This window comes from Sparus aurata, chromosome 23 (assembly GCF_900880675.1).
Source record: "Sparus aurata chromosome 23, fSpaAur1.1, whole genome shotgun sequence".
Classification (NCBI taxonomy): domain Eukaryota; kingdom Metazoa; phylum Chordata; class Actinopteri; order Spariformes; family Sparidae; genus Sparus; species Sparus aurata.
The window spans coordinates 19,948,053-19,962,538 of NC_044209.1; the positions used below are offsets into that span (position 1 = coordinate 19,948,053).

Sequence of the window (14,486 nt, forward strand, 5' to 3'; positions counted from 1 at the left end):
CTTCTGGATGTTTCACAGGATGGCAGTGTGTTTATGCACACATAAGGTCTTGTATGTAAACAACATGCAAAACTGTAACCACTATACGGCACAGCAGCCAGGAGGATCAGATGCGCCCTTTATCTTTCTTCCTCATCCGTCTTATTGAATATGTAACATTGGATGTTTCTAGCTGAGTGTGCTAAATATTGTGAGAAGAGTATGCAGATAGATTGATTTGCATGTGTAATGTGATTTACCCTGACTGAAAGTCATTGCGGTAAAGGTATTTGTGTGTGTAATGGAGTACACCAGACCGTGCACTTACTTATCAGACAATTCTTTCGCAGTGTGCCGCTTTGTTGCAAAATGTGGGAATTTTACAGAGACCAAAAGTGTTCAACATTTTGACTGTAGTTAAAGTGAATGAGTCGATAAAGACGGTTTGAAGATGTGTGGGCGAGTGTTGTGGAGGAGCCGCTCCTTTGTTTGTTTGGATTTAGGATTGGACCTTTTATAGCGAAACAGTGAGTCACACAGCAGCTGGTCAGCTCTGCGAAAACCACAGCAAAGCAGAGATTTGGGGAAGATCAGAAAGGATGGAGAGATGGGGAGAAAGAAGAAAGGATGATGGCAGAGGCCAAACGCTGACAAAATACTTTTCTTCTTTGTCATTTTTCATTTTTTTAGGCTGAGCATTAAGGCAGCTTTTAGCCTTAATGATATGATACATGATGGATGATGATGTAGCCATGATGAGAGTAGAGGTTTTACAGAACATATAGAGTAGACACCTTTTTGTTTTTAACTGTTTGCCCCTGTGCATTAAAGCCATGATTGTTTCTTGCTTCACTAGTCAGCTTAATACTCTTTACTGAATGTATTTTAGGTTTTGAGAACTGTTAGTCTCGTGTCAAAGTACCAGCAACACTGTGAAGTTATCTCTTGGAAATGCAGTCTCAAACGTAAATGCAATGACTGCGTATCTCTAAAGGTGACACTTTAATGAAGTTAATTAACATTACCACTCATAGCAGTGTTACTTAATTCTGTGATGTGTTTATTAATCTGCGCTAAGCTATCTCGCTTTACTTAGATATGAGACTTCTTATGCAGTTTTCTGTTATCTTGGCTGCATGAATTAGCACTTTTCTCCATTTTACATCTAGAAATATGAGTAAGGAAGAAGCGTGGATCTGGCATGGTAGCCTGATTTTATTGCAAAATCTTCTCTGTGTTTAATAGCGGCAGACAGAATGGGGAGTTAAGGTTTAAAAAAGGAGGGGGGGGGGGGAAATGAGGAGACAAAGGAAAAGGGAGAGGAGGCCATCAGTGATATGGAGAGGGATGGTGATGTTGTTTCGCTGGGGTTTGCTCCACGGTTCAGGGAGGGCCTCTGTCTTTGCTGGCGCCTCTTAATCCATCACACCTCCCACGGCCCTGGAATCCGACACACTCCAGTGTCTCCCCAACACGCCGCAGAGTTCGCGCTCAGCCCTGTCATGCATGTGTGCCCACTGTTCCCGTTATTCTCTTATCCCTGTTTTCACCCTCTTTTTCTCTCTCTGAGTGAGTGTCAGGGCTATCAGCAGTGCCTCCGGGCAAGATGGACAGACACTGTTTTACAGCAGACATGTTTTCATGCAAGCTCCACATCCAGCCTTGTTCACACATGAGCCTTTCACTCACACCTGAGAGGAGATTCTCCTTCCCTCTGCCTACTTTGCTTAACTGCGGCAGCTTCTCGTATAGACAAGATTTCCTCGCCGTTAATGTCAGAGACACCTTGGCTACTTTCTTCTCTTATGACCGTCTTCTAGTCTGCTGCCAAAACTCCTGAATCTCATATACAGAGAGTTGGAATCATTTCTGTCGTCTGATCCCTGTGCGTGTGCTTATTTGACAGGAAGTGCACATCCAGCCAGCTGTGCATGATTTTTCGAAATGAGAGTCGGCTACTTCACTTGATCAATCTTGCTGATCCCCCAGATGCGTCGTGCACATGCTCCCCGTAAGCTTTAGTCGGAGCAGCCGTCCACTTTTAATGGAATCTGACCTTATAATGAACAGGCTTCATTAACCCTCTGTCAGATTTCTCACCCGGACTGGAGGGAAGAGGGCAGTGGGGGTTGTTAAAAAAGCACACGGTTGACTCTAAGCTGTGGAAATTGAACTAGCATGTGGGCGTTTGATTTACGTTCAGAAATGCGTCATGCATACGCTCAAAGCTGCAACACTCTGTCACTTAGCCTCAGCTTTTTGGCATGTTTTCAATCTTTGTAGTCTGTCCCTCTAAACTCTGCAGCCCGTCTCTGTGCCTCACTGTTTCTCTCGCTGCCTATTGTCGCACAAGGTGACCCTCTAAACACTCCAGGACCCCCGCTGTGATATCAGGCTTTTCTGCAGCAGCCAAATCACACAGCTCCACCCTCTGTCCACCTGATGGTGGTGTCTCAGCACTGTGCCGCCTGCCTCCCTCCGCTCCCAGCAGGGAGCGGGGCCTGAAGGGAGAGGCTGGTGGGTGGCTCTCTGTATTTGATGTTTCCCTTTCATTTTGCAAGTTGAAGGGAATTTAGATGGTGACACGTGTGTGTGTGTGTTTGTTTGTAAGTTCTTGTGTGCTCGCATGTAGAATGTGTTTTTTTTCCCTTTTATAATAGATTTACTTTATCTTTTTGAGAGTCTCAGCAATAGCTGTAATGAATTCCAGAAGGCTTTGCATCTCTTTACTCTGTCACTCTTCACCTCCTATTTCACAGCAGGCTTGCTCGCCTGAAGTCTCTGCCATATGGCCATACTGAAGAATTTTTGGGATAAACTTAACTATTTCATATAAAAATTCATTGATAATACTGCATAAAAAGAGCTTGTCATCATCATCATCAGCAGTTATAATGTGCGTGCATCATTACATTGAAAAGCTACTGTAAAGTTATGTGCCTTTTTAGAATTAAAGTTGTATCTATAAAAACATAATTTATTTTAACAATTCAGGCAAGTACATTGCATCAGGAGCAAGGCCGAGTAATGAATTGAACTGGAGCTACAGAGATGCCCCAGCCTACGAATCATATTTTCCAGCTTGTTTGGTTCATAATTTTTTCTTTTTCAGTGAAAATGAAACACAAAAAATAAGCAATCCTGCCAACATTGTGACTCATATCTCAAACACAATACCCGTCAAAATCAGCATGATCTGATTTTTTTGTTGAGTATTCGTTACTTCGGAGGGAGGACTGTGTACAGTGACTTAAGTTTTAAGGATAGAGAAGATACACAGGTTGTGTTTTGGGATTTTGCAATTATTTGATAGTGTCACTGGAGATCAGAGAGGATTTTGGTGAAGTTTTTATCTTTTTAACTACATTTAAGTCTCGTCTGTTTTTGCCAACAATATTGCATGTTGATATAGTCAAAGTTTAATGACGTTGGTTGTTGGTCATCATCTTATTTTAGTCATGGAAAAAAAGTTGTTAACAAACTAATTTTTTTCATAGTTTTTGTTTATGTTGAAAGTTTATCATTAAACTGAATTAAACTTAAGATAACAAAACAAATAGCAACTGCCACATATTGACCATAATATGTGCTAACATGCCCATTGTCAAATGTTTAACATGTTACACTGAAATGAAAGTTGAGCAGATAGCATCATGCCTAATCTGACAAGATGAGCCTAAGTATCCCAAATTGGTTCATGTACTGTACACAGCCCTGAATTACAAAAGGCTTTGCCTTGTCTATTCATAGACCTTTGATTCTGATGGTTTAAACTGGGCTTTTCTTTCACACCATGATTCAAACCAAACATTTGTGCCTCATAATTGGCCAAGAACTAAGAATAGCAAACTTCCATTCCATTTTTAGTTCACCCAGTTCTAGCAAGAGCTTTGTTTCCTGGTGTGTAATAAGCATTGCAGCCTCACAGCTGTGACTGTAGACATTTAGTAGAATTCAGCTTCACTTACACGTCAACTTTAAACCACATGAGATAAAACTGATGTATAATCACTAATACGAGGGGCAGTAAGTGGCATAAGAAATGGAATAATGATGACGATCTATGTGACAAGTGTCCCCATTCTGAAAGTGGATTGTTTACGTCTATGTTTTTGGATTGTGCAAATGTGGAAGATCTTTGGCTACATGTTGCTGAGACAATGATATATTTCCTTGACAAACATTTTCCACTCTGCCCAACGTTCTGGCTTTTTGGTCATAACCCAAATATTATTTCTGCTATTGCTGTTGCTGCGACAACAGAGTGGAAAAAGACCATTCTTAAACGTTGGTTTGAACATAACATTGTTAGGAACAAAGTCGGGGCTGTATTGTTCCGTGATATTTGTCTTTGGAAGAATAAACTGTCAAACTTCCTAGGTTGCTCTAACATAGCCCATACTCACTTTTTAATATCCCAGAATGGAAAATGTAATTTCCATTGAAAAATTACACCAATGAACAATTACTCAAATTGTTTCAAGTGCATGAACGTTTACATACCACTGCATACAAGATTTTATCCTGATATGTGCCACCAAATCATAGAACAAATGAATAAAAGTTCCCAAAAGAAAGGGATGCTAAGTGGTTTTGATGAAGGTTAAAATAAAAGTCACAGTTTTCCAACACAAATGTGTCGAAAAATAAATCGGTCAAAAACGCATTGTCTTGCAGTTTTGGATGTTTGTGCAGGCCACATGCGGATCACCAGCTATTCAGATTGTCACGAGGACAGATGGAAAAACAAACGAACAGAAATGTGTCCTCGAGTGTAAATATGCATTGTCAGCTGTTCCCATTATCAGATTTGCAGATGGAGGTAGCATATGTGCGGAAATATAGACAACCACCATGTAAAATTTTACAGATGGAGTAAATAATCACAGCACAAGCATTATTACACCATGTGCTGAGGACCATGTATTGACTCACTATGCAGTTACTGTTTGTAGTGTGGCTGGTCAGTCACCGGGCAGCTGGCGGCCTCCGGCAGCTCTCACGCTGATCGGGGAGGCAGATGCGGCATCACCTCGCTTAGCTCTTGTTTATACAGAGGAAGTTGAATCTATCTGTCTGTTGGTTTGTCAGACTCTCCTCCCTGGCGTGTTGAGGTGCGTGACAGAGAGATGGAGAGAGATGGAGGCTGGACTGGCAGAGTGAGAGCAGACTGTCTCTCTGTAATGAATATAAATGGGCTCCGGGTCTCACTCTCCTCATCTGGCTCCCCCTCTCTGGAAACAGGCGTGGGGCGAGGATGTGGGATGGAGGTGGCCCATCCTCCTTCCCTCCCTCTCTACGTACCCGCAGACTCGCATCGTACAAAAAGAAGACACTCGGAATCACTCACACAATCATACAAATGTGCTCTCCGACATGATTTTGTTGTGACTGCTTGTGGTTCAGTTCTGCCAGAACAGCTGTTACTGAGACTCTCGGCTCGAGAAAACTTCATCTGTTGTCAAAGAAACTGTGTTACAATCAATTGTGTTTATATTTTCTTTTATTATAAAAGATAATGTGTTACCATAACAAATCAAATCAAACTGTAATATCTGTATTTTACATGCAAAGGATTAGTCCATCAACAGGAAATTAATTGCTAAACATTTTGATAATCAGTAAAAATCATTTGTAATTTATCAAGCAGAATTCTTTGGGTCCAGCTTTTAAGTGTGAAGAATTATTGTGAAATCAATACATTTATTTTTTATCGCTCCACAGTGAGGATAGCTGTAAAGTTTCTTTGTGTACCTGAAAAGCGCTATATAAGATACATGTATTATTATTGTTATTATTATTATTATTATTATTATTATTATTATTATTATAGCTGAATGATGTGGCATTTTTCAATACGCTATACCATGGTATCGAATATTGAAAAATGCTGCATCATTCGAAACCAAATTTCGATACCTAAGGAGTTCATCTCATCAGCATCAGTCAGAAAATAAGCATGCAGCATCCTTTTTGTGCCAGGATCTAATAGTGCTGATGGATGGCTGTATCGAGGTAAAACGCCAGCTTACGCTCAGAGATAGGGCTCGCCATGTGTAGTGTAATCTTTTGTTGAAACCGATTTCATAAAATTGGTATTGAATGGAACAGTTACCAAAGTACAGGAATTCGATTGGCACTGGTATCGGAAATTTTCTGTAACAATACCCTGCCCTGCGAATGTCCACTCATGGATGATGAAATGTGGCGATCAGTGAACCCACAAAAACATGTTTTTGGCTGTCACTCAAGAATTCCTATGCTAATTATGACTAAGGTTATCACAGATGTCTGCAAGAATTAAATGATGAAGTGATGACATTTTATTTTCAAAAGGAAAAAGGTCAGCTTCAGTGTGACATCATAATGTCCTGACCATTATTCTGTGTCATTACTCATGAATTAAAGGGGAGATTGTGACCTTATTTCACATTTGGTCTGATACTGATTTGGTGACACTGATCTTGAGTGCCCACCTTGAAGCTGTGGTGATTGTAGAGATCTTCTGTGCTGCTCGCTTTCAGACTGTGCTCCTTTATGTTCTGTTTATATCAGATTCCGTCGTAATGACACTGACACTCTTTGTATACTAATGAGTGTTAGTGTCATTAAGAGGGTAGACACATTATCAGGTTCTGGTGCAAACACTCCTTCTCGGATGTAAATGTGTCTTAAACAAAGGAAATTATACTTGATTTTTAGAAAGAAGCCCCCTACCACTCTTCCTGCTGTTACTCTGTTTGTTTGCTGTTTGTGTTTTTCAGCCGTACAAGCATCTGGGGATAATAATTGAGTTAACCTTTGAACCCCGCTCTTGTTTATCGGAAGCTCAGAAGTTTTAACATTTACACCACTTTTCTGAGTTTGTTTTTATTCTTCCTTTATTGAATCTGTTTCGACCTTCTCTTTTATATGTTTGATTGGACTACTTGCCATGGAAAACAGGAATGGATCAGTAGGTATTGTTAGATTTTGTGGCAGAAATTGCTGGCACAAATGTCAGATCCACAAAGGAGGCCCAGTCCTCCTGGCTGACCCCAGTCCCGCTTTGTTCATCTGCTCCTGCTGCTGCTGAGATGTGGAATAACATTATGTAATTCCTTGTTTTGATTTGTGTGTTAGCAGTAACACTGCTGCCTGTGCAACAAATTGCCCCTGGGGAATAGTAAAGATTACCTTGATCTTGACCTTTATTGGCCAAGCATGTGAATACAGACAAGGGAATTTGCCTCTCGCTTCTAGTTGCTTCGAATGAACTTACACACTAATAGACATATACTGTAGCTGCAGTCCACCACGAGCTCATTGTTTTTGCTGAAAATGAGTTTCGGCTAATTGTCACTGCACCTTGTTAGCTCTCCAGCAGTCGTCTGTAAAGATATTCTCTAAGTGAAGACAGAATGTTGGTCACTATAAATTATTCACTGGAATCATAAAATAGAAAAAACACTTGAAGGGAAATTCTTGCCATGCTCCTTTATTTTCATGTGTTGACGTGTTAAACATTCATACTTTCCAATAGTTTTGGAATTGGTTCGGTATATCGCCACGGGCAGCTGTGACACAGTTGCACCGGCTGCACCGTAATCCTTTGGGTCTACTCGAAGCGACAAAGTTACGTCAACTTAAAGTGCTTGTTTTTGCCACTCACAGACTGAGGTTGTCATTCTAAGTGTCTTACAACACAACGGAAGTGATTCCTACGAAGACCATTTTGTTAGATAACAAGATCCTCTTTGTAATCAGAGGAACACAAGTCTTGTTCAATGAGAAATCTCGCTCGGAAATCTCTCGAGGCGAGTTGTTACAGTTGTTGCCTCATCTGGATTGCCAAAATCAGTATTTACTTTGTAAATAAAGTCTTTAATTAAAGTCACTACATATGCAAGCATGAATGTAAATTGCTATGTGACTGGTGCAAGGCAGTAATTCAAATCGACTTTTTATAGGTTAATCATGTAAATGATAGCTCAAAAACTATGAAAAAAAAAGTTAATGAAAAGTTATGAAAATACCCCATTTATAGTGCAGTTGAATACAACATCAGATTAGAAATGTTATTGCTGAATCCCAACATGATCTGAACATTACAGCCTTCAGAATGTCACAGTCACTGCGGGGCCTTTGTATGCTTGTCTGTAGTATGATGAGCTGTTGTCTGGTTCTTTACTCAGTTGTATTTGCCACAAAGAAGAGATTAAGATATTTTCTATGCAGAATCTGAACTAGTTTGCTCTCTTTCTGTATAGACAAGCAGCCTTAACCTCGTCGTTATTTCCACTGCTTCACGTCCAACCTATGGGTTGCCGATGGATCCCACATATTGGCAACAAAGACTCCCTCTTCTGAAGGATGGGACCTCCATTAGCTCCTCACTTTGACTTTTAATTACCTTTGAAGGAGCTCAGTCTTTGTAAATCTCTGCCCGGTATACACTGTAATTTGATATTATTTATTTTCTCTGTGCATTATCACACATTAGTCATTCTTCCCATTGAAACTGTCATCATCTGATTCCCGTGACAAATGAACTGTCTGCAGACATTTCTTCTGAGGGAGTCCTATGATTAGCACAGATCTCCTCCATCTCTCAGAGTTGTTATTGCTGCTTTCCTCCCGCCGCTTGGCTCTTGATGTTTGTCATGAAAAGGATGCAAAAAACATCCATTGCTTTATTCTAGTTGAGTGTCATCTGGGTCTATTTAGAAAGCTACGAGGCTGTTAGCAGCGCTGGCAGTGTTGTCATGTTTTCGTAAATTGATTCCCTGTGATTACTTGGCATTTACGGTGCTCTGTAAGGGACAGGATACAAGAAAATCACTTGGTAAATTGTGCTTTAGATATGCTGTGAAACAGAGCCCCAAATGATGACACACACACATGCGCGTGCACACACACACACACACACACACACACACACACACACACACAGAGGCACACGTGTGCGAAAATCTGCGTATTCGCCCTCACTCACTCTTATGGACTATAATTAATTGCCAGGAAGTCTCAGGTAATTTAAATTGCAAATCAGTGCAGCCTTGTTCTTCCAACTTTTGTGATTAATATTTTATTGTTTTACTGAGCGAAAATGCCACCAGTGTTTTTCATCAGATACAAATAGCACAAAAGAAGAAAAGGGGGGCACTGGATTGAGGAAGATCAGATCCAGGCGTTATCTCTAAACATTAATTAAGTCGTGTCTGGTTCTGGAGCTGTCGAGGTTGCCTCTCCCGTCTCCGATCCGGTCATGAAGACAGGGGTCTCTTTCCCTTTTCACCCATCCTCTCATTCCTTGCTCCGTCACTTTCCGCGTTCTCGGTCTGATACTCAGTATCCGGCAAGTTTTCTCAGGTCTTGAACTTCTCTTGCAATCAGCCACTAATTAAGCAGCGGAGTGGAAGGGTTTCTTTGGCAGGAGATCGGGGGGGACGTGCAGGTTGAGTGAGAAAAGCCAGATCCTGAGACCTTGTGATGACTTATAGGTATGAATTATGTGGAGAAGAACTTGAAAGCAGCAGAGGATGGAGCCAGCGGAAATGAGAGATTTTAACAGTAGAGAAGTGATGCTTTGAAACCAAACTGTCGCACGCCCCTTTTTAGTTTTCTTTAACAAGACTTTCAATCCCTTGAGACTGCTAGTTTTGCAAAGGACCAAAAATTAAACAAAAATAATGAGGAAGCTTTCCGTCGCTGTAAATAGAAAGAGGTGATGTGGCTATTACAGTGTAACTCTCGATCGCATCATTTCAAAACGGAGAAAATCCTGACTGCAAGTTCTTATAAAAAAACAACTTTGACCTTTCTTAGTCAGCACTGGCTTTTGAAAGTGTTGTGTGACCTTGTGTTCGTGTTTGTGCGAGTGCAGACTGGCAGCTTGAGATGAAAGTCTTTAGTCTTGCACTTCACTTAGAGCCACGGTGGACGGGTGCAGCCTGGCTGGAATCAGATGGCTGGCACAGCGCTCTGCTCCTCTCAAAGCAAAACAAAGACGAAACCACGCGCAGACAAAGGAAGGCTTCCCCCAGTGAAGCAGAGTGTGCGCTGCTGCTGTGCTTTGAATGCTGAAGCTGCCTTTTAAAACAAATGAATTCAGAGCCCTACTTACCAGGAAATGCTGCTCAATTAGACTAACCTTTCAATTAGGAATTGCCATGACATGCCCAAATACAGACACACACACACAAGCACTCACACAAGGTCACAGTTTTTCCAAGTGCCTCACTGGTTTAAAGTCAGAGTTATTTTAATGGCCGTGTTTCTGTGTCCCCACAGGGTACCCGTAGCTATTTTTGTGTCTGGACGTCCTGTTGTACTGGATGCAACTCTGCAGCTCTCCGTATGGTTGTTTAAAAGTCGGCCAGCTTGACCGACTTTCCTCCCCTACGCGCCCCTTACCACGTCACAACACACCTGGCTCGTTATCCAGCCTCTCTCTGCATCAAGGCTGGCAATGTCCAGAGTCTCAAGCCCCCCTCCCCTGGTGGAAATGTCCAGCAGTCCTGTGGCTGAGAGCTGGTGTTACACTCAGGTGAGGGGGGGTGTTGTATGTGGGAGCATATGTGATTGACTGCATAATCGTATTTATCCCCTTGGGTATTTGCTCTATTTCCAAGATTTCAATAAATGCCAGTTTCATTCCAATAGTAGTTTATTTTGTTGTTGCTGATCTAATAAACAGTTACTACTCAATGCAATGTGAGATATTTTGTTAGCAACGTGAGATTTTTTGTTAGGACTTAAAGTAGAACTAACCCATTTTGCACATCAAAGTCTGTTTACAGGTCTTGGGGAGTAGAATTGCACATTTAAAAGAAGTCGTGGCTCCAGAGGGAGCCGTATGAAATTGCCTTAAGTGATGTCACTGGAGTCTGTGTCGGTTTGAAAATGAAAATAATCTGCCGGTGTGGAGTTTAAAAGCTTACAAGACCTCAGTAACCTGCTCCTCACTGATGCTTGAGGCTAGCAACTCAAGGCTACATTAGCTGCACTATAGGACACCCATGGTTTAGTGTCCGTCTAACTTGAATAGGAATAAAATATTTGAATCTTGTTAGTTACAGAATGTGTTATCTACCTCATATTTGAAAGCTATTTACGGTGCATAATGTATTTTTTGTTTTTTTCCTCAACATTAGATAGGACCAAGTTGCTGCATGGAGAACATAACTAACACTGCTGGTCCGTTTTTATTGTGTTTTCTCAAAGTTTTTGCTCAATGTAATAATGTAATATAATGCATAATGTAATGTTTCATAATGCTCCATTTTGCTCAGTAGTCGTGGGTGTTGTACCTGAAAGAAAGCCTGTCTATCAAGACAGAAAGGCACAGAGCTTTATTGTTTATGTGACTGGTTAGCTGAGTGAAATTAATCACATCTGTATTTTTCCAGTAACTGTATTTTCCTACTTTGTTTCAAACCTAAATTGTTGGCATTTTAGACGTTGTCTGTTAAAAGCTTATGTATACTGCAAAATCGTGTTCCAGTCATTGCAGCAGGAGCTTTGCTTCTTCAGACAACACTTTCCTGTTAAGAGCCATGGTAGATAAAGTAAGCCATTGATGATGTCTGTTTTCTCATCTCCTCTATGTCTTTGCGAAATTGTTCTGTTTTTTCTGTCGCCACTTTTACAATATCCTTTCTTCTTCCCCTCCCGTTTGTTGTCAGTGTTTATTAAGATGAAAGGGAGTTTTGATGTGCGGTTTTGAAGTCCGGGCTGACCAAACACCACTTACCCGTATAGAACAGTTAAATATATAAATAAAGAGATCTGATTTCAGCCCTTCCCGTGTCTCTTCTGTGCAGATCAAAGTGGTGAAGTTCTCCTACATGTGGACCATCAACAACTTCAGCTTCTGTCGGGAGGAGATGGGAGAGGTCATCAAGAGCTCCACTTTCTCCTCAGGAGCGAATGACAAGCTCAAATGGTGAGTGAAGACCGATCATTGTAGCTATGAGAAAGTGGAAATGGACAACATTGCTTCTGTCTACTGTCTCAAGAATTAGCCGCTTGTTGCATCTTTGGGAGGTGGAATTTTTGTCAAGGGACAAAAAAACAATCAACATTCCAGTTGTCTGCTTCGGTGGTATATTTTCTGCACCTTTTCATGCTAGAATTTAGTCAAACCTGGCTCTATTTTCACTTTCACACATTGTAATGGGCTCAGAGTGAAAGATAACACCATGATCTATGCCTGGATCAATGGAAATATGTTAAAACATATATTATACTAGCGTAGGGAAAATTAAAAAGAAAATATATAGCCTGTGAACTTCTTACTTACTGTGTTTCAACATTTTCTTCATGAAAAACAAAGAAATTGCTGACGAGAAGTCCTCTGTAGAAGAGGCAGAGTCAGACATTTTTGGGGAAGTCTTGCTCATCTCTTGAGGTCACAAAGGTAGTGTCAATGTGTGCAGTGGTGTGGGGGTGGTTACCATTTAAAGAAAAGAAAAGAAAAGAAAAGAAAATACCTGAGGGTCTACTTTAAATATCAGGCTGTCATATTGCTCAACCTCCATGAAAAGCTTATTCCAGTACACTGAAAGGGAGGCTTAGTCGGTTGTTAAAACACAGATTTAGTAGGAGCAAGTTGATTTCAGTGTGTACTGGTTTGCTGTGGTAGATGTTAGTGGACATCAGTTGACCCTGAGGGAAACCTAGAACATGCTGGAGGTAATACTCATTCCACCTGCTCTGAGAAAGCCTTGAGATCCCCCTGGAGGGCGAGACAAAGCAGCTGGAGTGCAGAGATTGCAGGGCTACCTATCTTCCTTAGCCACATTCTCTCTTTTATACATCAGTCTATCCTGTCGCTTAACCACAATCACTGATTTTGACGATCTGAGGATATTATTTGATGTGTTTCATGATCATGTCTATTTGATTTACATCTATGTGAATATGTGTCATAATATGTGCAAATGCACATATAATTTGTGGGGGTGACATGTAGCAAAGGGCCCCAGGTGGGACTCGAACCAAAGATATTTAATAACGATGAATTAAAATGACATGATGAGGCTGTTTTTTGCTCACAGAAAAGCTTCCAGAGAGCAGGGAAACAGATCTTGTATCTCAAACAGAAATGTGGCAATATACATTTTAAGGGGGCTAAGAATGATCACTGTAGCCTTGAGTAAAACTGGGGTTGGTTACCTACTTAAATTAGAAGCAAATGGAGACACACCCCCTTCTTATTGCTTTTTTAATAAACTGCGCTATTCTTCAAATACGACATCTATCTGAGGTGTTTTTGGACTCGATGCTATTAGTCCCCTTCTTCCTTTAAGTGCCTCGCCAACACTGTCTATCAGCTTTTTAATCTTATCTGGGTGAACAATTCAGACAGTCCTCTTCCAGACCCCTGTATCATACCTCACTGTCAGCGGCATTATTGCTTGTTTCTCTGACGCTCTCATAGGTGCTTGTTAGAGAAATGGGATCCAAAGTGCACTGCAGGTCAGCCCCACACCTTTAGGCATTACAGCAAGAGGCCACAAACTCTCACTCTAATAATAAAAAGACTCATACTGTTTGTTTTTTTCCTGAATGACTACCTTTCAAGAATTTAAGGCAGGTTATCCACTCTCTACTGTATATTGCCAGTGCTAAAGATCTGACATGTGGATGCTGCACACAGATGAGTCACTGCCATTTTATTTTCACCTTCCAGTATTTTTTTGACAGGGGTCATTTGAGTAGGCAAGTATGAGAGATATTGGGCAATTGCGCACTAAATGAATTATACATTACAGAATATTTGTATTGATATTGATTTTTTTCTCTTCTTTTACTTCGATGATGTGTCTGGAGAGCTCCAGCACATAAAGAGTGTTGCTGTTTTATCATAAGTTGTTTGTAAAATTACAGCTTCACAGACAAGTAATCATCCATATGGCCTTTGTAATGTGTTTCATGTCACTGTGTTGTATAACAAACAAACCATGTGTGTACAAATGCATTGTGCAAAGCTATCGATTCTATTTTCGGAATTGCTCTATGTAAACATAAAAAGACTATGACTCAGCCGTGGCATTGATGAACAGAAAGCTGCAAGTACTTTGAATACCCTGGGTACAATATGTTGTTCATGCCTCTCCTGTATTTCTCTTTTAAAGAAAGTAGATGTATTTTGCCTCGAATATTGGATCTGCAGTAGGTTTAGGAATGAAAGGAACATCTTAAGTACAGGAGGGTTAGCTGGAAAGCTGAAGCCCCAGTCAGAAGTAGAGGAGGGTCAAATAATCGATGTTGTGTTCTGGTCTTTGCTACACTACCGTATTGATACAGTTGCTCTGCTGAGGTAGAGGTGTTTCCTTCCTTCACTGTTCATCCTCGAACTGTGAAATGTTCTGCTTTTGGCAGTTAATCCTTTTGGTAGTTTACTGCTGTTTGACATTGACATATTGACATACTGTATGTGTCCATGTTGCTGTTTGTGTCGAAAAGGTTCAGAGTCTGGTCCACTGTGTTTCATCTCAGCTGGATATAAACTCTGTGAAAGT

General features: G+C 40.9%; 1 protein-coding gene across 4 annotated transcripts in view; it reads left to right on the plus strand.

Moving 5' to 3' along the window:
* spop (speckle type BTB/POZ protein) overlaps positions 1-14,486 on the plus strand; it is an 88,788-nt gene that overhangs the window by 34,407 nt on the left and 39,895 nt on the right. For 2 of the 4 annotated variants that reach the window (XM_030406375.1, XM_030406372.1), the window contains exons 3-4: positions 10,252-10,507; positions 11,784-11,905. In XM_030406375.1, the coding sequence (XP_030262235.1) occupies positions 10,430-10,507; positions 11,784-11,905 (200 nt within the window). In that variant the 5' untranslated portion in view covers positions 10,252-10,429. Of the gene's footprint in view, positions 1-5,890; positions 5,995-10,251; positions 10,508-11,783; positions 11,906-14,486 lie in introns of those variants that run through there. The other 2 variants (XM_030406373.1, XM_030406374.1) reach the window with 2 other exon arrangements.